At 39.6% G+C, this 25,475-nt stretch overlaps 1 protein-coding gene across 3 annotated transcripts in view; it reads right to left on the bottom strand.

Annotated features, from left to right (window-relative positions):
• Positions 1-681: 681 nt before the first annotated feature.
• ABHD4 (abhydrolase domain containing 4, N-acyl phospholipase B) overlaps positions 682-25,475 on the bottom strand; it is a 41,751-nt gene continuing 16,957 nt past the window's right edge. For all 3 annotated transcript variants that reach the window (XM_077468550.1, XM_077468560.1, XM_077468569.1), the window contains 5 exons: positions 16,354-16,726; positions 14,228-14,382; positions 11,161-11,272; positions 7,407-7,593; positions 682-4,323 (listed from right to left, as the gene is read on the bottom strand). In XM_077468550.1, the coding sequence (XP_077324676.1) occupies positions 4,234-4,323; positions 7,407-7,593; positions 11,161-11,272; positions 14,228-14,382; positions 16,354-16,726 (917 nt within the window). In that variant the 3' untranslated portion in view covers positions 682-4,233. The remainder of the gene's footprint in view (positions 4,324-7,406; positions 7,594-11,160; positions 11,273-14,227; positions 14,383-16,353; positions 16,727-25,475) is intronic.

The following is a 25,475-nucleotide window of genomic DNA, read 5'->3' as shown; positions in this document are numbered from 1 at the left end:
ATTAAAGTGCCCACCTACAGTGAGGATGGCCAGTGGAGGGCTCAAAACAAAATGGCTAAGCTTCTAGTCACTATAGGATGCCAGGGGTGGGCTACTGACGCATGACACCGAGAGTGTGCCGTAAAGCACCAGAGCATTGGAGAGCAGACGTTTGAAGTGGCCATTAGTGTACAAACCATACTGTCCAGTTTGGCAACCCTAGTCACATGTATGCAAGCATATAAATGTATTCAAGTAGGAGACTGACTCCAATTCACATTGAATAAAAAACAAAATACTAGCCTGTGCTTGTAAATAACTACACCGTTGCCCATTTTATAACTTCGAGATATTGGGCTTATGTAAAAGCGGTATGTTTTCAGAACAGTATCGATTACGATTTGTTTCCCCAGGTCAAGATGGTATCATTGTTGGCTTAGGTATTGCCAGACCAGGGTGGCATCATTGTACGTTTGTGTTTTTTCTAGTCTAGGGTAGTATCATTGCAGATTTAGCTTTTTCCACGCGAGGGTGGCATCATAATAGGTTTAGGTTTTCCTAAACCTACAAAGTCACTTGGGTTGGGATTGGCCAGGATGGTGGCATTGTAGGTTTAGGGTTTCCCACATCATCTACCTTACCTTTTGATATAGTCAGTTGAAGAAGATGTTTCAGCAAATCTCATAGAAGACATAAAACTCATTTGGAAGGTTTCATGAGTGCAAGATCTCTTTATTTTTAGAGTGGATTTCTGATGGCAATAATTAGTTCACATGTACAAAATGATCAACACATTGACCATTGTTACAAGACTTTATTAAAATAGAAAACAATATAAAGTTAGCGAAACTATACAATGCACCAAAATGCTGGAGGATTATTATGAAAACCATTTTTTTCTTTTTAACATAATGTAAATATTACAAACAGTCCAATAACATTATGTTCTTAATATGAAATAACCTTACACAGACCTTCATTGTTACTACAAATTACAATATATACCAGTAACACTAGGCTGTGATTAAGGAGAAGACATAAAACTCAAAATGTTGTTGAAAACATTATCATGTATTAATTTCTGTATGTAGTTTATAAACTTGTTGCGGTTTTGTATATACATATATTTATTTATCTATTGAACTCTGCATATAAATATATTCAAAATTACTATTCTCTTTTATAGGAGTTTTTTAAATAGTTTTTTTCTTCTATTCTTAAGCACCGGAAAACAGGAATAAATGATGTGTCAAAAACAACAAAACAAGAAACTACTTCATTTCAATAAAACAAAACTTATTAGGCAGTATACAGTGTGTTAACAGAAGAAAGCACCAGTTATTTAGTGAAAACATTAACTATGTTAAACTTTCAGAGTTTAAAGACTGGCAAAGTTTGTTCTTTACTAGTACCCTCACTTCACTATAAACTGGAGCTTTGCGGTGGCACAATGTTCTATAGTTAACAGTGCCCATTAATACAACTCTGTGCTTTATCCATTAAACTGAAGGCATTAAAAGCCAATTTCAGCTTTCACTCCTTTCTTGTAGATAGGCCAATGAAAGATGATTTCCATTTGCAAATTTCAATAACTAGTATTAATGTTATTCAATAAAGCCATACAATTGTATAAAGTCTATAACCCAAGCAGCAAGACAACGTGATTTTTGTTTTTATAGCTGAAGCCTTATTACTAAGGGCGATCTACTTTTTTGTGTTATCCTTTCTACAGCACTAACTAATCTTACTACAGAATAAAACTAATCAGATGCCGTCCAACTAGTTGTAGTGATGTGATAAAATGCAAGAACTGCTTAATCTATGTGGGCCCTCATTGTAAAAACAAATTGTTTACAAAAAAAAAATAAGAAATGTAGGGAAATAGTGTATTGAACATACTCACCTTTCCACTAACATCCACCTGTACCCCTATGCAAATGCTTCTTCTAGCAAGATCCTGGGTATTATCAAGTAACCTAAACCGTGCTAGAAGACACTCCTTGCACTTGTGGCATCATCACATGAAATTTGGGCTACTCTGCATTCCTTGGGATTTCTTCACAAGTTATTTGTTTTTAGGGTTTAATAAAAAAATTTTTTTTTTCAGTAAAGACCCTTTCAATAGTATATAAAAGGAGTGTTGGCACCTGTGCTCTGCCACCAACCTCAAAAGTAATGCCCACTAATTTGGCTCCTATGTGGGGAGAAGCAGAGTGGAGGGACTAGACAAAGAAAAATGTGCTCTTATGCTACAAAACGATCACGGTTTTCAGAACAGATACAAGGCATTTGCTCTCCCTATAATTAGATTTTAAATGCATCACAATAGTTCTTCTTTAAGTCAGTCATTCTTAAGGCCTAGTTCACACCTATGCAAGTTGCAGCTTGCGTTTTTTCAATACACGTTTTGATCCACTGAATTCTATGGAACCAAAAACCAGAATAAAGTCCCTGGTCCTTTACATAAAATGCACAGATGTGAACGTGACCCATAGGGAACCATGTTAAATGGACTGTAGTGTGTTTCTGCAAAATGGAAGACGCACTAAAAAAAAAAAAAATGCATAGGTGTGAACCATGTCTAAGAACATGCCAAGCTAGTACTGCATATCACTTGTTTTACAGGTAAGGGAGCAGATGGCAGCTGAGTAGTTAATATGATGGGTTATATTTTAACTATTCTCATCTCAAAGGCACACTGTGAATATACAATGCCTGAGAGAATAAGCTATGCAGTGTATTTGCTAAAACAAGCTACAGTACGGTACAGAGGTAGAAGGTTAAGATACGATTACAGGATAATCAAGCAGTAGACAGTTACATCCTATTTTTTAATTGGTTGCTGCACTTTACTAATTGCATTTTTTAATAATTTTGTCCATCCATTTTCACACATCCTGGTGTGATACATTTTACAGCCCTCGGATAGCAAGAGGACCTGAAAGCAAAGAGTACACCAGTGGTCTATCTTGCTACTCAAAATAGAAAGGATTTGCTTGGCTGGAACATTCTACATGGTCATACTAAAAGTCGGATGGCAGTGGAGTCAGAACGTGGATCCTAAAAATGCTAAAGGACGAAATTCTATATACAATTCTCTATTTATATATTAAAATGACAACCATTAGCTTTATTTTTGGCCAAATTAGCAGTTTGGCCAAGAATGCATCCCCCACATCTAAGGACTGGTGGACTGCTATACATGTAACATCTGTTGACAACACTGTTCCTCTACTATAAGAAATTATAGTACAGAACAGGATCCAATATAGAACATATATAAAACATCCATGGAGAACTCTCCTATTCCATTCTTTTTATATCCTGCCTCTGTTATACACCTATAGGAACCAATCACATTTAGCTTACTGAGGTTAGATCAGTAAATGTTGTCAAATATCGCCATTGGCTTCATTGCATGCCTTCTATTGAAGTTTCTTATAAAATGAACGCCAGCAAGTCTTCATGTTTCCTCTGGTAAAATGTTAAAGAAGGTGATGCAACGTCTCATACCACTTAAACAAATACAATTAGAACTACAGTGCATGTGTTCAGTATTGTGAACATAAAATATACCACAGATTCCACAAAGAAACAAGCTTACCATAACCTGTTCTGTCAAGTACAATATAATGAATACAAGATGTATCACTATGATAGATCTGGATATTACTTTCAAATATAACAGATTCTTTGCACATTACAGAGGTAGTTCTGGCAACATCAAACATGTAATCCACAGGTTTCTGAAAGTTACATCCCGTTACTCATTTACATATCCACTAGAAACGAATATTGGCATTGGCAGAGTTATGCTACTAGAATGCCTACTCAGGAGCTGTTTTTTTGATACAAGACGGTTTATACAAGACATGCTCTTCTATTTGTGCGCTAGACAGGTTTGGCACATTAAGGTCAAACATTCATTGCTTTGAGTCCTTATAGATTCAAACTGAATGACAATCTTCCAATATAAAGTATATAAAAAATAAAAAGACAAAAGGTTGGATAACTTAACAGTTGGTGCTCCAATAGCAAGATCATCATCCGGCATACAGTTGGTGAATATCACCAGGAGAGGGCGCCATGCGCTGCTGTGGCACTGTGGGAAATCTACCGCATTGTACAGATGGGCTCTAAACTATCCAGCTTAAAGAGTAGAGCTCAAATGTGAGCCATTGAGATTTATTATATTATTAATTTCGGTTCACACACCAGGAGCTTTTCCTTATTTTTGGATATCACAGGGTACTCTCAATCCACCGCATCACAAATCTCATCCACCACTTCATTGAAGATACTTGGCTGATCTGCATATACATGGTGAGAGGCACCTTTGATGGCCTGGGGATAGGAAAATATTACAGTGAGGTTTACCAATACATGTACATAAAGAGCTAATTTAGGCATCACCACAAATAGTATATGAATAGGTATAAATTATCATATTTTCATCTATAACACAAAAGATAGGAGGTGATGAAATCTAGAAAGGCCCAGTTGTTTAGTAGTTTGTTTCCCATGACTATCCTCAAATACCATTTACATGGATGTTTTGCAGGTACCTCACATGTCGAAGTGTTAAAGTGATACTAAACTTTTTCTTTTTTTGTTTAAAAATAACAAACATGTTATACTTACTTGCTCTGTGTAGTGGTTTTGCAAAGAGCAGCCTGGATCCCCCTCTTCTTGGGTCTCTCACTGGCTCTCGGCCCCTCCCTCCTGCAGAGTGCCCCACAGCAAGCAGCTTGCTATGGGGTCACTTGATTCGAGGCTCCGTGTGTCCATTCAGACACGGAACTGCAGTCCGTCCCCCGCCCCCATTGGCTCACTTACTTTGACAACAGCAGGAGCCAATGGTGCCCTGCTGTGTTCTCAGCCAATAAGGAGGGAGAGTCCAGGTACGTTACAGGAAGTGTGTTCCTGACAGGATCACCTATTCAAAAAGTTAGGAAAAAAGAAGAAAGAAAAGAAGGAAGGAAAAAGAAGAAAGAAAAGGAGGAAGGAAAAAGAAGAAAGAAAAAGGAGGAAGGAAAAAGAAGAAAGAAAGAAGAAAGAAAGAAGAAAACCAAATTCATGATCACATCTAAGCTGCAATACATTACATTTTCATTCCTGAGTTTTAATACAAATTGAAAATCCAACTCCTTGACACTGAAAAAACCCACTCTTCAACCCCCACCCCCTGCACTGCAAGGGTTATCTGTTTGTTATGTCTAGGAGTATAGCATTAAAGAGAAGGATTTTTATCCTAATGCATTCTAAGCATTAAGATAAAAAAACCTTCTGTGTGTAGCAGCCCCCCCCCCCATACGTACCTGAGCCCCCTCTATATCCAGTGATGTCCACGAGTGCCTGGCCATCTGGGACACTCCCTCCTGATTGGCTGAAACAGGTCATTGGCTAACTGACTTTGACAGAAGCGGGAGTAAATCAGAAGAGAGAGGGGGCAAACCAGGGGTCTGTGTCTGAATGGACACAGGGAGCTGTGAATCGGCTTGGGTACCCCCATAGCAAGCTGCTTGCTGTGGGGGGGAATCGGCAGGAGGGAGGGGCCAGGAGAGCCGAAGAGGGACCAGTGAAGAGGAGGATCTGGGCTGACCTGTACTATAACCACTGCAACAGACCAGGCAAGTATAACACGTTATTTTTATATATAAAAAATTAATTAAAATTTGACTTTACAATCACTTTTAGGAGTAAACACTTACCCTAGTCCGAAATCACCTAGAAATATCTAGCAATTAAAAGTAGTTGTAAACCCTCACGTATACACAGTGAAGTGACTGGCCTCAAGTGATTCACAGAGATTAAACAAATCCTCTTACATGCAAGTTGTACCTGTTTATCTGCATATCTTTTCACTGAATCCATATAATTGTCTGATTTATTTATTTTTTCCCCTATACATAATAGCGCTGGGAAGGAGCTGTCATTCGAGCCTGTCACTAAACAAAAGGGGTGGGGTCATCCGGTGATGTCATTGGGTGACCCGGCCCCTTTGTTTAGTTTAGTTAGTGGCGGCCCGAATGACAGCTCCTTCTCGGCGCTATTAAGTATATAAAAAAAAAAAAAGACCCGACAATTGCATTTAAAAGCCGACAGTGACAGTCAGCATCAACATGTGTGGGAGCTTGTCTGTACAGACTGCCCCCTCACTGTATATACTGCTCTGTCCCGGCCATCACATTTAAAAGCAGAAAATGACAGTCAGTACCAGCAAGCGAGGGAGCCTGTACAGGCCACCCCTCACTGTGTATACTGCTCTCCTTCATTTCCCCACTACAACCCCCCCACAGTGACTGGTTGCTCCTATCAACCAATGCAAAAAACGGATGCAACAGACTGTTCGTCCGTTTACATCCATTTTTTGTCCAATCTGTTTTTTTTAATGGATGAAAAATAAGGCTTTCATTCGTTTAAAAAAAAAAAAACGGATGTTAACAGAAGCGGATGAAAATAGATGATCATCCATGGTCTTCTGTTTTTCTATAGGAATGCACTGATGTCCGTTTTTCATCCATCAATGGATAGAGGGAAAACGGACAAACAGCCCGTATGTGTGAAAGGGGCCCAAGAGACAAATACACACTATAGATGGATATGCTTTGTTCATATTTATGTGTGAGGTTTACAACCACTTTACCCTCACGGAGTTGGTGTTTAGGTATTCTATAGGTGGGCCTGTGAGCTACTGCCATGTGAACAAAGCAGCATTTGTTCTGCAGAGCTGGGTAAGCTCAATATAGATGGTTCCAGCATGTACATATATATGAAACTTTGTGCCCATGAAAACCTGCTGTACGTTTCTACTATTCTACAAAAACATGGAGGCGATAGTCAAGTGTTCAGTTTTTAGTTGTGCTTAATAAAGATGTATTCATATGGGTAATGCTTGTGTTATGGCAGATGCAACCTGTGCCACCTTTTCTAGGTTTGATCAATCCTAAAACGTAATCGTAAAATTAGTTAAAATTTTTTCAAGATAATATGTTGTGCTTGTATAGCCAGTCTATATGGGACAGTTATACAATCTACTGTTGAAGGATGGCACAGCTCACAGATGCATATCGACGGGTCTCATCTCTTGGCGATACATGACAGGTTGATTCTCACCAAACTACAAATACATTTATTGAAAACTCATGTAGAGACAGGGGCCTACAATTACTCTGGTCTCTACATGAGATTTCAATAATGGTATTAAGAACAGCTCAGGGAGTACAGCAATTTACAAGCTGAACAAATTATATATTATACTGAAGTAATAGTAACAAAAATGGTTAAAGCGTATTTAAACCCAAGAACAAAAATGGAATATATTGGAGTTTACAGGTCCATAGATAGAATCACAGAACATGACAAAAAATATTGCATTACTTATCTGATGTTTGCAGACAGAATCCACCTTTTTTTCAGGCTCTTACCAGTGTATGCACATATGAGTCAGGTCGTAGTTCTTTGGCCTTTTCCCCCGTGCTGCTGTCAATCCAGGTCTCTGCCCCATAGATGAATGTGATGGGAAGGGATTTAGGAATCAAATTAAGACGAGGCAACATCGGTCGCTTAGCCCAGCCAAACCTCTCCATCATGGTTTTGAAAGCACTTTCACCACTAATACGAACATAAAGGAAAAGTTCATGATACATTTTACACCAAGTACAAAGATACATGGCTAATAATCCAGCTATTCTCTAAGTGCCACCCAACTGCTTAATATTTAATAACTAAATCAGCTATGTTAGCATAAGTGATGCATATGCCAACAAAAGCAAAATCTACTTCTGGTTTGTACGTGGGCTGCAAAAGAAACAGTATATATGCTGATGTCCTTCTCCGACAGCACAACATGGTGAGTTTCCCTTACTTGCCCATCTCGAAGCAGGTCTATGTACACTTTTTTCATTAGACTCATCAGAAGTTAGTAAGCTACTCACACGGAGCTGTTTGGTTGAGGCAATGTATAGTATAGCATGGTATACATTATCCAGGCACCGCTTGCCTACATGGGCGAAAACCCAACATAGATCCATTGTCCAGGTACATGCATATGTGAACTTGTGCAGAATGTTCTTTACATTATGTATATTAGCATGCATGGACTTACTCAAGCATTGGTCTATCTGCTTTAAAAGGCTATAGTGATATTACATGTGCTGGAAGATTTTCATTTTGTCTTAAGCCAGCCATAGATGGATCAGAATTTGGCCAGTTCAGCAGGGATCCATGTGTGGCCGTTCTCATTTGACAGAAGTTAATCCTTAGATTGACTTCTGCTGAACAGGAACGTTTGAAAACTTTTGTCGATTAGTGGCTGCAGCTGCTGATCATTGTATTCTGATGCTTGCTAACAAAAAAAAAAAAAAAAATGAATGATCTATGGCCAGCTTTAGGAATCTTAAAGCATACGCCCTATTTCTCTGACAGCGGAACTTGATTCCAATTAGTGTGGCACTTGTCCGTTTCCTGGTACCTACCATCCCTTAAATGTCTTGAGCTTTCCTCCCAATTCTTGAAGTATGCCTGCTCCCCTGACTTGACAGATAAGGCCAGATTTCAGGTACTAACCCTCTACTATAAAGATTCCAGATGCCTAACCTCCTAAACACATTGTGCTGCCTTTACTCATCACTTCATCAGTTAGAGGTGCGGTAAATACGGCACTCTTCAGCTTCAATTATCACTGGGTACAATGGCAGGAGGTCAAATTAGCAGCTATACACTACACTCTTGATAATAATTAAGAGTTTTTTTTTTTTTTTTTTTAATCGGAGGTCATCTTATATTAACCTGGTCTAAGTTGGTCTTATCCTCTCTTATACAATGTATGACGCAATCTTTTGAGTAGTTAGATCCATGCTTAAATTGATTTAAACTACTTTAAGTTTATGTTGGAACTACAACTCAATATTACCATATATGTGGTCTTTTATTTTGCTGCCACCATATGTACTTATGTATACTAATTGTTAAGATTCAATAAGCAAAATTTCACTAGAATTAGCAGCTAAAAATTTCAGCAGCAGTTGTTCAGCAAAGTGCTGACTGCATTTCTTCATATCCAAAACGAACTCTACAAAGCTCTATGTGAAGTGGAATCATAAAAACCATGAAACACCAGGCATCTAAAAAATGCAAAAACGATGTAAAATAATAGGCAAATTTTACAATGAGTGAACAAAAATGAGCTGCGCTAAAATCAAATTAGAAATGAAAAATTAATCAAACACCTAAAACCTAATCAAAACCTATACAAAGTAAGCATACAAAACAATATTAAATAAACAAAAATGTGATTAGTAAATAGTATATATGAGTACTATCATATCATCATAGAGTGAATAAAGTGTATACTAGATCTGAAATGAAATTAGTATAAATAATATAGAAAACACCCACAATAATTAATGTGAATTGAAACAAAAATAATAATGTGTGCTAAATCTAAACGAATAATATTAACAAAAATAATATTCAAAAACCATAAAGAGTTCATATGTGATAAAGGAAAAAATAATACTTTTAGTCCAAAAATATTATTATTGATTCTTCAAACTTGATATTAAGGTGAAAAAAGAATATCCACAAATGCGTGTATGTAGAAAATATTCAAAACAATCCTCCACCAGTGAGAAGAGGGGCCGCTTACCAGAGCTTTAGATCCCAGTGTTAGTGAGATCAATAAGGCAACAACACAGGGGTTTCTGGGTGAACCGTCACAGGCATCCCACCATCTATATCTCCAATGCGAAGGCTCCAATACGAAGGCTCCAATCGAGGAACGAAGGTGTCGTAGATTGCTGACACCACGCTGTCTCTATCTCCAGTACGAAGCCTCCAATCAGGAAACGAGGGTATCGTGGATCATATATAAAAGATCAAAGACACTCGCATAGCGTAAAACCACTTGGTTTAATAAAGTAGAATTTAAAAAAATTTACACTCACATACGTAAAGAAAAAATGATCACATAAAAAACGAGCCGGCCGGACTCGTGTGCCGCCCGCACTTCCTGGTTGGGCGTAGAACGCGGAGACGTCAGAACGCCTATCTCCCTACGCGCGTTTCGTCTCAAACGGACGTGTTCACGGGATGCGCATCCCGTGAACACGTCCGTTTGAGACGAAACGCGCGTAGGGAGATAGGCGTTCTGACGTCTCCGCGTTCTACGCCCAACCAGGAAGTGCGGGCGGCACACGAGTACGGCCGGCTCGTTTTTTATGTGATCATTTTTTCTTTACGTATGTGAGTGTAAATTTTTTTAAATTCTACTTTATTAAACCAAGTGGTTTTACGCTATGCGAGTGTCTTTGATCTTTTATATATGATCCACGATACCCTCGTTTCCTGATTGGAGGCTTCGTACTGGAGATAGAGACAGCGTGGTGTCAGCAATCTACGACACCTTCGTTCCTCGATTGGAGCCTTCGTATTGGAGCCTTCGCATTGGAGATATAGATGGTGGGATGCCTGTGACGGTTCACCCAGAAACCCCTGTGTTGTTGCCTTATTGATCTCACTAACACTGGGATCTAAAGCTCTGGTAAGCGGCCCCTCTTCTCACTGGTGGAGGATTGTTTTGAATATTTTCTACATACACGCATTTGTGGATATTCTTTTTTCACCTTAATATCAAGTTTGAAGAATCAATAATAATATTTTTGGACTAAAAGTATTATTTTTTCCTTTATCACATATGAACTCTTTATGGTTTTTGAATATTATTTTTGTTAATATTATTCGTTTAGATTTAGCACACATTATTATTTTTGTTTCAATTCACATTAATTATTGTGGGTGTTTTCTATATTATTTATACTAATTTCATTTCAGATCTAGTATACACTTTATTCACTCTATGATGATATGATAGTACTCATATATACTATTTACTAATCACATTTTTGTTTATTTAATATTGTTTTGTATGCTTACTTTGTATAGGTTTTGATTAGGTTTTAGGTGTTTGATTAATTTTTCATTTCTAATTTGATTTTAGCGCAGCTCATTTTTGTTCACCTATTTAGTTTGATATCGGAGTATTACGATTAGGGTTGCTGCTTATAGGTTGCTTTCTTTTGTTGTTCGAGTAGCGCGGTTTACCCTTTGTACCAAAATTTTACAATGAGAATTAAAAAAAAATATAACATATTAAAAACAAATCTTTTCAATTCAACCTACCTTGGTGTCTGAGCATTGCAGTGGTAAATGTATTCCATTATGGTGTCATCCTCAAAGAACTCCTCAAATTTCCTTTTTAAGTCTGGACGAAATCTTTGCACCAATCTCGGACCTGGTAATTAACAGTTATACAGCTGAACATGTGTTGCCTTTTTTTCCAAGGCCAAAATATAGCATCTTTTAGCAATTTATTTAATAGTATTTATTACACATGCTTTCATTTCTTCACCAATATTATTATCTGAATTTACCAAAGTAAGTGAAAAATGTGATTGAATACATACGTCGCTACCTTTGGGGATATGAAGCGATACACTTTTGCCTGGACTCACAATTTTACCTAAATGACCACAAAACCCATTCTGTGAATTTTTCCTGTGCAAAATGAGTGCATCCTTACATTTCATAGCAATGTGTCTATATCGGCAGCAGAACCAAGTGTCTACACTTGTTTAACCCCTTGTAATCGGTGCCTCCCAGCCCTTTAAGGGGTTTAGGATGCCAGGAGGTGGGGCAGGGTTTCTGATCATGTGGCCGCCTGTCAGGTCACCTTGAGGCGAGGTGACAGATGCACACTGTAGGAATCAGGAGTGCACCGCAAAGGTTGTGGACCCTACGGCTGACTGCTGCGGACAGGAGACAGGTCCCACCGGGGTTAGAGTGTAAGATTCCCTGGGGCGCGGAGTGTAAGAGCCAGCAGGTGTTCACCAGCGCCTCGAGTGGTGAGGATGGATTGGCTGCAACTGGCTCCAGGTCGCGACCCCCAGGGTCCCCCAGCTCACACCCACAGTAGGCAACAGGAGGATAGGGATGGTGAGGGACAAAGCCAAGGTCGGGGCCACAAGCAGACAGAATAGTCAGGGACACCCCAAAAGGTCAGGATCACAGGCAAACAGGGATAGTCAAAGACACGCCAAAGTCGGTAACGGAACAACAGAAGAGCACACGGCAGGTAACAGGAAGCCAAACACACAAAGGAATACACAATGGTTGATCAGCACTGATGGCCTGCAGTGCACAGGTTAATATAGGGCTCCCTGATAGGGCCTGGGGTGGAGCCATGCTTAGAGGAGAGATTATAAAAACCACCAGGTGGAAGTGGCTGGCCTCTTAGTCTGAACACATGAGGGAAGGTAAGCAAACACAGGAAGATCACTGCATAACCATGACACCGCCATGACTGGCAGTCACCTGATTGGAAAGCTTTTCGTTAGCTGCCAGTAACTGTATCGGGAGCGCACAGGGCACACTCTTGGCACAGCTGTTTTTGCACTGATGCACACAAATATGCTGCCTCTCAGCGCCAAGGGCCACCCGCCGAGAGGCTGCATATTTGTGTGCAGGCAGCGCCAAGAGGTTAAAGATGAAGCGCCTTGTAGTCTGCATGCCTGAAACTTCAAATGCCCTTCTTTAATGCTACATTAAAGTAACACTAAACCATATCCTTAATCTCCAAAAATAATCCATACACATCTGCTTAAAGACCCTGTAATCTTTTTTTTTTTCAGAAAATGGTTTCTTCGGTGGAGGAAGGCTACATTCCTACATACAATGGGACCATGGAGAACGAATGTAGTCACCTTCTCAAAGAAGGTTTGATCACAGCAAGAATAAAAAAAAAAAAAAAAAAAGGGTATGTTGACATTTGGGGGGAGGCTGAGAGCAATAGAAGGGATTTTAGTGGCACAACAGCAATCCAATGAGTCACTCTACCTAACATTCAGTGCAACAATGTGTACCTGTCTGTACTAGTTCAAAAATGTTACTTTTCAATGCAGATTTGCTTTTCCGGCGTGACCACTTCTCACAGCTAAATACAGTGATACATCATATAAAGCTCTAAGGGCCAGTTCACACCACATGCAGTCCAGTGCGTTTTTTCTGCATCAAAAAACGCATGAAAAGTAGGTTATATGAGTCCTGCTGTGATTAGATGCTCTTTTAGCAATCTCTGTTGTCTAGTACAATGAAAAAATAATATGTTCTTAATAAAATGTTGATTTTTATCTTTATTCTATGATTGTTATTGTATACATGGTGCCTAAAAAGTCCAGAAGCCCCACCTTTTGTCTTTGTTGTAAAATATTAATTGGGACGTGGCACTTGTTGTACTTCTGTGTATCCACAGCTCCACTCTGTGTGAGATGCATTTTTTTGATTAGCATTTAAGTAGGTTATATGGTTTTCAATGGCACAGTTGACACCAGTGCTTGCAGTTTCAGTTCCATAAAAAAAAAAAAAAATAATAATAATAATAATAATAAAGAATATTCTGCATTTTTCCTGCACTGGAACACTGTAAAGTGCATCAATAACGCACTGGAACGCACCTAAAATGCATCAAAAAACACAAGAACGCACATGTTCTTGTTTAAAGGTTAAGAAAAAAAAAAAAAAAGAAGAGGGGGGAAAAAAAAAAAGAAGCAATGGACAACATCAAAAACACACGGGAACCTATGAAAAACGCACATGCAGAAAAGCATCTGGGATGCATCCAGACTGCATTTCTATGTGGTGAACGGGCCCTAAATCAAAGACATGATGTAGATCTACTTCGTGTTACTAGGTATTTTTTAAGCATTTGTAATGACAATATGGAATTTGTTGCCTGCTTGGTTTCCATGGTATCCAATAAACAGAATGGTAAATGCAGTGCTCTATAGTTTTAGAACCCCAGGGGTCCCCCTTCTCAGGTACTAGGTATACAGTGCTTGTATTCCACTGGTAGGATTTGCTTTATTGTTACCATAATTTAGGTCATGGATCTCCTCCAGAAAGTTTTCACCTCATACATATCTAACAGAATCCATTGGGGGTAACCTTCATAATGTAATTCTTGAACAATGGATTCTTATTTTTCCTGCTCAATTCTCCATAAAGTGAAAAAAAAAAAAAACAGAAAAATCCACCAAGGAGGAAAGAATTTCCTCGTAATGGTGTTCATATGGGGCTGTAACAATGGCCATTCAGTTTCTGCAATAGATGCTTGAGTCTGGACTGAGTGCACCTATTGGGAGGGCAGACTGCATCCTTAACCAGTATGTGTGCATTAATAGCAAGAACTCACCCCAAGGTCCTGCTGCTCTCACAACAGCCAAAGGATTGGATCGTCCAAGAACTGCAGCAATAGCTTTAACCCATGCTGGAGGAGAACGCACCTCACTGGGGTCTGTTGGCAAGGCTGGGAAGCCCCATGGATCAACAAGAATGAGATGTTTCACTCTGAAATTTGTAAAATAAACAGAATACTATGTACATATGGGTAAGAATTATTGGCATAGCAATATAATCAGTGACAGAAATGATCCACCAAAATTATATATACACATACACACACACAGTATCTCACAAACGTGAGTACATCCCTCACATTTTTTGTAAATATTTTATTCTACCTTTTCATCTGACAACACTGAATAAATGAGACTTTTCTACAATGTAAAATAGTGTGTACAGCTTGTATAACAGTGTAAATTTGTTGTCCCCTCAAAATAACTCAACACACAGCCATTAAGGTCTAAACCGCTGGCAACAAAAGTGAGCACACCCCTAAGTGAAAATGTCCAAATTGGGCCCAGTTAGCCATTCCCTGGTGTCATATGACTCAGTGTTACAAAGTCTCAGGTGTGAATAGGGTGCGGGTGTGTTAAATTTGGTGTTATCGCTCTCTCACTCTCTCATACTGGTCACTGGAAGTTCAACATGCACCTCATGGCAAAGAACTATGAGAATCTGAAAAAAAAAAGAATTGTTGCTCTACATAAAGATGGCCTAGACCAGTGATGGCGAACTTTGGCACCCCTGATGTTTTGGAACTACATTTCCCATGATGCTCAAGGACTCTGCAGTGTGGTGGAGCATCATGGGAAATGTAGTTCCAAAACATCTGGAGTGCCAAGGTTCGCCATCACTGGCCTAGACTATAAGATTGCCAAGACCCTGAAACTGAGCTGGTGGGGGGAGAGTCATGGTCTGGGGCTACATGAGTGTTGCCGGCACTGGGGAGCTACAGTTCATTGAGGGAACCATGAATGCCAATGTGTACTGTGACATACTGAAGCAGAGCATGATCCTCTCCCTGCGGAGACTGGGCCCCGGGGCAGTATTCCAACATGATAACGACCCCAAAGACCTCCAAGACGACCACTACCTTGATAAAGAAGCTGATTGTAAAAGGTGATGGACTGGTCAAGCATGTCTACAGACCTAAACCCTATTGAGCATCTGTGGGGCATCCTCAAAATGGACCGTGGAGGAGCTCAAGGTCTCTAACATCCACCAGCTCTGTGATGTCATCATGGATGAGTGGAAGAGGACTTCAGTGGAAACCTGTGAAGCTCTGGTGAACTCCATGTCCAAGAGAGTTAAGGAAGTGCTGGAAAATAATGGTGGCCACACAAAATATTGACACTTTGGGCCCAATTTGGACATTTTCTCTTAGGGGTGTAATCACTTTTGTTTCCAGTGGTTTAGACATTAATGGCTGTGTGTTGAGTTATTTTGAGGGAACACAAATTTTACGGTTATACAAGTTGTACACTCACGACTTTACATTGTAGCAAAGTGTCATTTCTTCAATGTTCATGAAAAGATATAATAAAATATTTACAAAAATGTGGGGGGGGGGGGTGTACTCACTTTTGTGCTAAGGTTTTGGCTAGACCTATTCTTTCTTTTAGGAGTGTAATATAAGCTGTACACAAACACACACACACACACACACACACACACACACACACTTGAGCAGTGGAGGACACTCTGCTGCTTGAGAAGTAAGCAATGTTGCCAAATCCATTAACAGCTGGACAGTTTCCATTACATTATACATGTAGAAGTGTTTAATTTGGCTTACAGAAAACACTCTAACAGGAGGTTATTCTTGATAATAAAAAAGATGAACTTTCAACATTCTGAAAAATAAGGATTTTCATTCCATATCCCCACACTAAAGCTACTCTTTAGTGTTAATGTACCAGCATGTACAGTTTTATTCATTCATTTGAATTCCAGAAGCTCACACCACCAATTACTGGGAGATGGCGGAATAGCTTGTTCTTAAATATTGTGATTTTTCCTAAAAGCTGAGCGAGTAAGTTTATAGGCAGTTCATGCCTTCTATTTCTTTAAAAACAATAGAAAATCTGAGATTTGTGTTGTCCTGACTTAAGAAAGCAGATTCTTGCATTTGCTCACCTCTGTGGGTATTTCGTAGAATACGATGTAGCTAGGAATCCACCCATGCTATGCCCCAGGAGAATCATGTCTTTAATTCCCATCTCCTCTCTCCACTGCTCAATGGATGATACAAACAGCTCTTCTGCCGCTTCTGGATCACTTGGAAAGGTTGGTCGGGAGCTACGCCCAAATCCCAATAAATCAAAAGCATAGAGAGCCCGCCGTGAGCTAAGGCGGTCTATGTTTTGAATCCAAAGTCCTATCCCACCTCCAAAACCATGAACCATCACTAAAGGTGTCTTTTCCCGTAGCTCTGGGCTCACTGTCAAAGTCCAAATCTTGTTCTGATCCGGTAAAGAGACATAGCCTGCAGAGAATCGGTTCTTGATACCTACAGAGATAAAAAGGACAGGAATATACCAGATGAATATTGTATTATTTTTTTACTAAAGAAGTCGATAGTGCAATTATAATAAAGTGCAGAAACCCAAAGAAAACAGATCAGCTTACTGTAGGCACATTAGGTAAACTAGGTTTAAAACCTAACCTAAACATTTTATAATAGAGAATATATATATATTATCTATCTGGTAAAGTCACCTAGTTGCATCCAGGATCACTACATATAGTATAAATAAACCGCACCTTTGTTTTTTTTTCACCTACAACGCTGTCTGCTGTGCCTGATTTTGTGTGGTGAACCCATCCAGGGAGGTCACACACTCACTGTTGAGCTAACCCCCTCACAGTATATATTTTTTTTTAAATACAGTACTATAGTCACACTTTCAAGCAGAGCAGTTATCAAGGTGGGTTCCCCCATGGTGACAACTGAAATATAGTCACATAATGTGTGTTGAAACATATGAAAAGCAGTCTATTGGAAAACCATGGGGGAGATATACCAAACATGGGCACAACGAATCTGGTGTAGCTATGCATAGTAACCAATCAACTTCTAAATTCAACTTGTTCAGTAAACAAGTTTGACAATAAAACCTAAAAGCTGATGGTTACTCTGCACCACATTACGTGTGTACCAGGTTTAGTATAACTCGGCTGTGACACGATGACAATGCAGGAGCACAACAGAGACAGGGACCGAGCACTATCAGCTCATAGCAGAAGTGCCCAAACATTAATATTCATGGCAGGATCACTAAAGCTCAAGATGTAAGAATATTGAAAATTACTTTTAAAATAAGACTAAACATTTATGACATTAGATTTACATATACTTTAATTCTCATAGTTTGGGGTTGAACTAATTGCACATCAGTAACATTTAAATTGGCTTAAAGTGTTCCTAAACCCAGGACCCTGCATTCACTATATCTGGTCTTCCACAGTACATGAGAATTAATTGTTTTAGTAAATATAAACTGCTAAATACCTCTTCTCATCAGCAGTTCTCTCAGTGTGTCTTTTTAAAGCTTGTATTAGGAGTTTTCAATCTGCTCTGACTGTCCTATGAGGCTGCAGGACCCCTGGCTCTCTGTCTAGACAGTGCAGATTGGCCCTTTGCTGATTACATGCACCATCCAGAGAACAACAAAAAAAAAAAATCCCCTCTAGCAATACACACCATGTTCACACCATGCGATCCGAGTTTGCAGATCGCACTGCGATATGCGAACTGATCTGGGGGTGTCATTAACATTTCACTGACACTCCCAGCAGTTCGCATAGGGCAGTGTGAACTGCCGCCGGGAGGCATGCGATGCGGGAACCCGCCGCGGATTCGTGGCGTTCCCGCATCGCTCCAGTGTGAACCCAGCCTAATAAGCGATCGTTTTTCTGATCGCTGTATTAGTGTCACAGGTGACGCTAGTTAGGCAGGTAGGTATTTAGGTTCGCCGCAGCTTTTTATAGCGCCAGGGACCCCCATATACTACCGCATAAAGCCCCCTGATTGCCCCCTAGTTAACCCTTTCACCAGTGATCACCATATAACTGTTACAGGTGACGCTGGTTGGTTAGTTATTTTTTTTATAGTTTCAGGGCACCCGCCATTTATTACCTAGTCTCACTAGTGTACCCCTAAATTTAGGGGTGTCTACTTTCCAAAATGGGGTCATTTGGGGGGGGGGGTTTGTGCCATCTTGGCATTTTATGGCCTTCAAAACTGTAATAGGTAGTGAGAAGTGAAATCAAAAATTTACGCCCTTAGAAAGCCTGAAGGCGGTGCTTGGTTTTCAGGGCCCCGTACGCGGCTAGGCTCCCAAAAAGTCCCACATATGTGGTATCCCCGTACTCAGGAGAAGCAGCAGAATTTATTTTGGGGTGTCATTTCACATATGCCCATAGCATGTGTGAGCAATATATCATTTAGTGACAACTTTGTGTAAAAAAAAAAATTATTATTCAATCGCTTGAGGCAAAAAAATAAAATATTCAATGGGCTCAACATGCCACTTATCAATTTCCTTAGGGGGTCTACTTTCCAAAATGGGGTCATTTGGGGGGGTTTTGTACTGCCCTGCCATTTTAGCACCTCAAGAAATGAGATAGGCAGTCGTAAACTAAAAGCTGCGTAAATTCCAGAAAACGTACCTTAGTTTGTAGATGTGACAACTTTTGCGCAAACCAATAAATATACAATTATTGACTTTTTGATTATTATCAAAGACATGTGGCTGAATACATTTTGGCCTAAATGTATGACTAAAATTGAGTTTATTGGATTTTTCTAATAACAAAAAGTAGAAAATATCATTTTTTTTTCAAAATTTGCGGTCTTTTTACGTTTATATCGCAAAAAATAAAAATCGCAGAGGCAATCAAATACCATCAAAAGAAAGCTCTATTTGTGGGAAGAAAAGGACGCAAATTTTGTTTGGGTACAACATTGCATGACCGCGCAATTACCAGTTAAAGCAGCGCAGTGCCAAATTGTAAAAAGACCTCTGGTCATTTACCAGCAAAATGGTCCGGTCTGAAAGTGGTTAAGATGCGGACGTCATGTGGTTTGGGGTTCCGGTCCAGAACAATGTTCTGACTTCATGGTCCTGGTCCTCCTGACCAGCCACCATGAAGGCTATGGCCTGGAGTGCGGATCCACCCAACTTATTGTCTTGGGGCTGACTAGCCCGAGACAAGGAAACTAAAGAAGGATTCTAAGGTGTTTGGGTGCCGTCACCGGTTTGGGAGAGACCCAGTAACTTCATAGCCATCCAGGGGAGGACTCTTCAGAAGAAAGCCACGTATGGGTTGGTTTCTTAGCAAGAGCCTGGAGGGGCTGAAGTACCTAAGTGAATCTGGTCTCGTGGGTATCGCCAAGCTGGCTGAAAGATCCAGGTATCACACGAGTGTTCTACAAGTTTAGTTTTCCTACATGCTCTACAACAACATCTGTGGCAGAGACTTATTGCTGTATGTTCTACAACAACGTCTGTGGCAGAGACTTGTTCCTGAGTTAAGCACCTTGTTGGCTGCTAGGCCTTGTGAGAGAGGGACTATCCAACTCAAGTGAACATCCAGTTGTGAATGGCTATTCTCTGGATTTAGTCAAAGTAAGCAAGTCCTTTATTATTGACTTTGACACTAAAAGTACCTGAATTTTTCTTCCAAACCCTCTGATCCTAATTTAAGAGACTATTCGTTGTCTACGTTTTTGCAAATAAAATCCCTTTATGCGGATCTGTCGTCAGTCTCTCAAGTTACTGGGCCATTTATCACGGGAAACCCCTAGACGTGAATTGAGGGGGAAGAAGGTAACGGTAAGCCCAATCAAACCAGCAGCTCCTTCGGGGGTAAGTTCGGGGGTAAGTGCTACACAGGGATAACTGTGCAGGTTTAGGAGATATCCTGGGTAGCTGCAGGTAAGCCTTATTATAGGCTTACCTGTAGCACAAAGTGGTCTGTAAGGGTTTACAACCACTTTAAGCTCATGTAGTTTGGGTATTTTTCTAACGCACTATTGCACAGCTGGAAATTACCACACATTTGTCATGTCTGATTGTAGCAGTAAAAAAAATCTATGTCCTAAAGCCCTTTATGTTCTTAAACCATGGGGGAGATTTACTAAAAAAAAATTAAAAATAACTGGAGCATGCCAAATCTGCTGCAATTGCGCATAGTAACCAATCAGCTTCCAGGTTTTATTGCCAAAGCTAAATTAAACAAGCTGTATTTAGAAACCAATTGGCTACCATGCACAGCTACACCAGATTCTGAGTGCTCCAGTTTTAGTAAATCTCCCCAAATTTATGCTATACTGCAATTCACCTCCGATTACAGGTCCCAGCAACCAGTGGTAAGTTACACCCATCTATTTTTTCTTTTACCCCCATTTTTTAGTCTTAAAACACATTGAACAAAAAGAGGCCATTAGCATGGCCCAAATTCAAGGGATCCAACATCAATTTTGTTCATGTTATGTAAACATAACACATATATAGTACACAGTTTCACTAAAATATATGATGGAATTTGGCAAATCTTCTCACTGCCTATTGGCCAAATAGCTCTAAGTGTTGCCTCTCACGATAGTACCAGCAGTTTCCCCAGATTCAAGGAGGCCCACACATAAAAAGCCCTTACTCAGAACATGTCGTAAAGAACCCAAAAAGGTACAATTATTTATTGGCCATTTATTCTCAGTCTAGCAATATAACAGCCCCTGAGTGCATAGAAGACCAGCAATTTCATAATACATAAGCCTTAGCAGCAGCAATTTCACCAACAACTTTACAAACTGATCATGAACACACAACCTAGGCAGCAAATCATACTACAGTACCAATTGGTCACAAATATAGGGATTCCTACACTTGTTAAAGAGATGTTTTCTTATTTCGTAGAAGCCTTATTAAAAAAGGTGTTGCTTAAATGCACTGCATTTTTCATTACAACAATCCAAACAGCAAACCTGCATTTATATACCTGGAATATCCGGTTGTCTAATGACCTACTAACTACCAGCTGAACTTATTGTAAGGTCATCAACCAAACCCAAGATATGCCCAGTGACTAATTGCTATTGCATGCCAATGGATATAAGATTAGATCTGGCTGATACATTACTTAATGTGGCAATACAGCCAAATTCTGTTCAGTGATCTATGTAAGTCCAAGCATAAAATTTGCTTTACCAACACCTAGCAGTTTTTTTCTAATGTTTATCACAGCCTTTCTCAACCTTTTCAACACAGAGGAACCCTTGAAAGTTCTCCAGTCTCGGGCAACCCCTGCTAAAAATTAGAAATCTACAACTCGTAATACATTAGTGTGATGGTCAGTGGGAAGAATGGTCCTTACACTTGTGATCATTGGGAAGAATTACCTCCTTACAGATATCTAAAAAGATCAATTGTGTCAGTGGGAACTTATCCAAGAGGCAGAAATGGCCCAATGCTGAAGGAACCCCTAGCAACCTCTGGAGGAACCCTGGTTGAGAATCACTGGTTTATCAGATAAACCAAGCTACATATTTCCTATAGAGCGGTATGTATTGAATAACAATGAGGAGATGTAACACTAGTAAATTCTAATTTGTCATATGTATAGATGCAAAAGCCATATTTTCCAATGCATGGGAATACATTGGTTATGCTTACTACTGATAACAATGCAGACTAAAAGAATTAGTGTACTGAGGAGTTTCAAATAAATAATAACATCGGAAGGTTGATTTACTAAAACCCCTGCAAATTAAGGGAATTCCTTGGGGACCCCAGGTCACCACTGGAAGAATTCCTCTCTATTACTTTTCTGGGGACAACCCAAAAATCTTTTACTTTCACTGATAATGGTAAACATGACAAACAGAGAGTGAATCTCCCCATCGGCGACACAAACCTGGGGTGCTAGAGGGCATATACTGGAGGTGTGTGTCATTGGCTCACTTTGGGTTGCAATGATATTACTTGTAGTTGTTGAGTGCTAGAAGTAATAAAAGCTCTGCTACTTTACTGCGGACACTTGTGCAAGGCTTAAAGCTGATCTTCAGGCCAGCGTTTCTCAACTCCAGTCCTCAAGGCGCCCCAACAGGTCATGTTTTCAGGTTTTCCATTATTTTGCACAGGCGTTTTGATCAGTTTCACTGCCTTAGTAATTACCACAGCTGTTCCATCTGAGGAAAATCCTGAAACCATGACCTGTTGGGGCGCCTTGAGGACTGGAGTTGAGAAACACTGCTCCAGGCATAAAAACGCTCTAATTTAACCACTCACAGACCGGCTCACGTCACTATACAATGGCACTTTGAAGAGGAATATTGTTGTTATGGCAGCAGCTAGCTGCCATAACCCCGGTATCCTCTTCTTCAGTGAGTGGTCCGGTTTCAGATGAAAGTGGCCGCTCCAGTGCCCTCTGCCGCTTACTGGAGCCGCCGGCAATGCAGGAGGCGATCGGGTCCTTTTCCGTGTGTGGTATGGATCTGAGTGAGGGGAAAGATGGCCCCCACCCATCTCCATACCACTGCAGGGTGAAAGCAACGTCAAAATGTCACTTACGCCCATAGCTCTTAAAAAAAAAAAAAAAAAATTATATTTAAAGGCATTTTTTTATTGCATTTGTGTGTGATATCTGAGGTCTTTTTTGACCCTGGATCTCATATTTAAGTGGTCCTGTCATGATTTTTTTCCCTATTACAAGGTATTTTACATTCATTGTAATGAGAATAAAAGTGACACAATTTTTATTTTTTATTTTTAAATAAGTAAAATAAGAAAAAAAAATTATATTATATATATATTAATTATAATTTCTTTTTTTTTTTTTTTATGTGCCCCGTCCCACCGAGCTCGCATGCAGAAGCGACCGCATACGTGAAAATGGTGTTCAATCTTCACGAGAGGTATCGCCGTGATCGTTCGAGTGAGAGCAATAATTCTAACCCTAGACCTCCTCCTCTAACTCAAAACATGCAACCTGTAGAATTTTTTAAACAACACCTATGGAGATTTTTAAAGGGTAAAAGTTTGTCGCCATTCCAGGAGTGGACGCAATTTTGAAATTTGACATGTTGGGTATCAATTTACTTAGCATAACATCATCGTTCACAATATAAAAAAGAATTGGGCTAACTTTACGGTTGTCTTTTTTTTTTTTTTTTTTGCATTTAAAAAAAAAAAAGTGTATTTTTTCCAAAAAAAAAAAAAAGTGTGCTTGCAAGACTGCTGTGCAAATATGGTGTGACAGAAAGTATTGCAATGACCGCCATGTTATTCTCTATGGTATTAGTAAAAAAAAAAAAACAATATATAATATTTGGAGGGTTCTAAGTAATTGGCTAGCAAAAAAAAAAAAAAAAACGGATTTTAACTTGTAAACACTAAATCTCAGAAAGAGGCTCGGTCCTGTGGTTAAATATACTAATCCATAGCCACAAAGAAATCCCTTTTGTGTGCACCAATTGCCTTTGCAAACACACATGCCTCTTGTATTTTGACAATATTTGCTTGTTCTACAGTTCAGCTTTAGTAAGTAAAAGTCGCAAGTGACATGGACTAGACATGACTCTCCACATTCATAAGTGGCTGGGAAATACCAAGGATGTCTGCATCCAGCCAGAAGAAGATGTGTTGCAGAGTCCTGGATCCACAGAGCTTCCAATCTACTAGTGCCTACAGTAGGAGATTGTGAGGAATTGGCTCATGTCAAGATTACGTTACTTTCCTCAACAGAATGCTTTTGAAAAGTGGGTAGTACCCCTTTGAATTAGCAAAAGGTATTTTAAAGAGAACATATTCTGTAATGTGGTTTCGGTCAGCTTATTCACAGTTCTGAATATCATCTGAATGCAAAAAAAGAAAGAAATATGTTCAATTCTTTCTGCTTCTTGTCTGTCCATTTAGTACCTACATTCCTTATTGCTTTTGTTTCTTTTGGGTTGTTCTTCTGCTTAAATGTAACAAGAATTGTGCAGTAGGGAATGCCCTTTGTGCACTTATGCCCGATACGCCAATCATATTTTTGGCTTTGATTTCTTATCATCTCCATACTATTACTGCCTTCTGTCATTAGCCAAAGAACAGCTCTCATTTCTGCCCCTTGCCAACACATACAAAAAAAAACAAAAAAAAAAACAAACAAACAAACAAACAAACAAACAAAACAAACAAACACACACACACACACAATAGTGTGCACTCTGGGCCTATTCTGCATGGACAAAAAAAAAAAAAAAAGGGAGCATATACAGGTAAGTTGTATCTCCAGAAAATAGTACGTATGAGCGCAATAACTGCAGATACACTGCCAATGAAATTCACATGGCACTCAACTTCTAATAGTGTGAAACTGTACTTGAGCGTGAAGTGTAATACTTGAAAGGTTTCAAACAATTTTGAGAAATCTTAAGAGCTTCTTTACAGGGAACAGCACTTCAACAGTTGTGAACATTCTTCAATCCTTGACTCTAATGCTGGAAAAATCTCTTACAAGGCACACTATTTGGACATAATGGAGTTTACATAGTCTAGAATTGCAGTTAATTGACAGTAAAGTGCCCAGATGATTGCTTTTATACTTTTCTTAGGCAACTCATGCATTACAGGTAAGCCTAGGTTCACACTAATGAGGTGCGGGAAACCCTGTGATCCGTGCACATTTTCCATACAGCATTTAAATTGCACTGGCCTTGCAATCTGCAGTTGGTGTCAATGCGATCTTAACGACACCTCAAATGCAGGTCACAAGCGCAGTGCCCATAGTACAAAGGTACCGGTTGCAGTGGGGATTACAAAATTGGTGCATTCACGACTTTGGTGCAATTTGAAACCATTAAAAATGGATGGGCTCAAATCAGACCGCACTGAATCACGTGAATTGAACAGGAATGCGGTACCAGCAAATTTGGCCCCAGAGCCAATGCTTGATGAAAAAATAAGTTCTCCAAGAGACCCAAATGTTTATTACAGGATCTGCCGGTAACTCTTGTGACAGTTGGTGTCAAAGTGCAGGCATGAACATCAAAAAAGAAAGTGTTTTTACTGATTTAACCTGAACGGAATGTGTGCCATAAAAAAGCCTTTTCCGGGGAAAAAATTTAAAATATAGGCAAAGGCTAGGCCTTCTCGAACAATCTGCCATACTGTTTTTTTTCATTTACTAGAAGTCATTACTGGCTCTACAATGTGCACTAGACAGTCCTAAAATGGATATCCCCAACACTGTCACCTCTACGCATGTCCTCA

Source organism: Lithobates pipiens, unplaced genomic scaffold (genome assembly GCF_037356315.1).
Source record: "Lithobates pipiens isolate NorthernLeopardFrog02 unplaced genomic scaffold, aLitPip1_a1.2 Scaffold_11, whole genome shotgun sequence".
NCBI classification, from domain to species: Eukaryota; Metazoa; Chordata; class Amphibia; order Anura; family Ranidae; genus Lithobates; species Lithobates pipiens.
The sequence above is the reverse complement of the archived record's forward strand: the minus strand, read 5'-3'. Positions and strand labels throughout refer to the sequence as shown.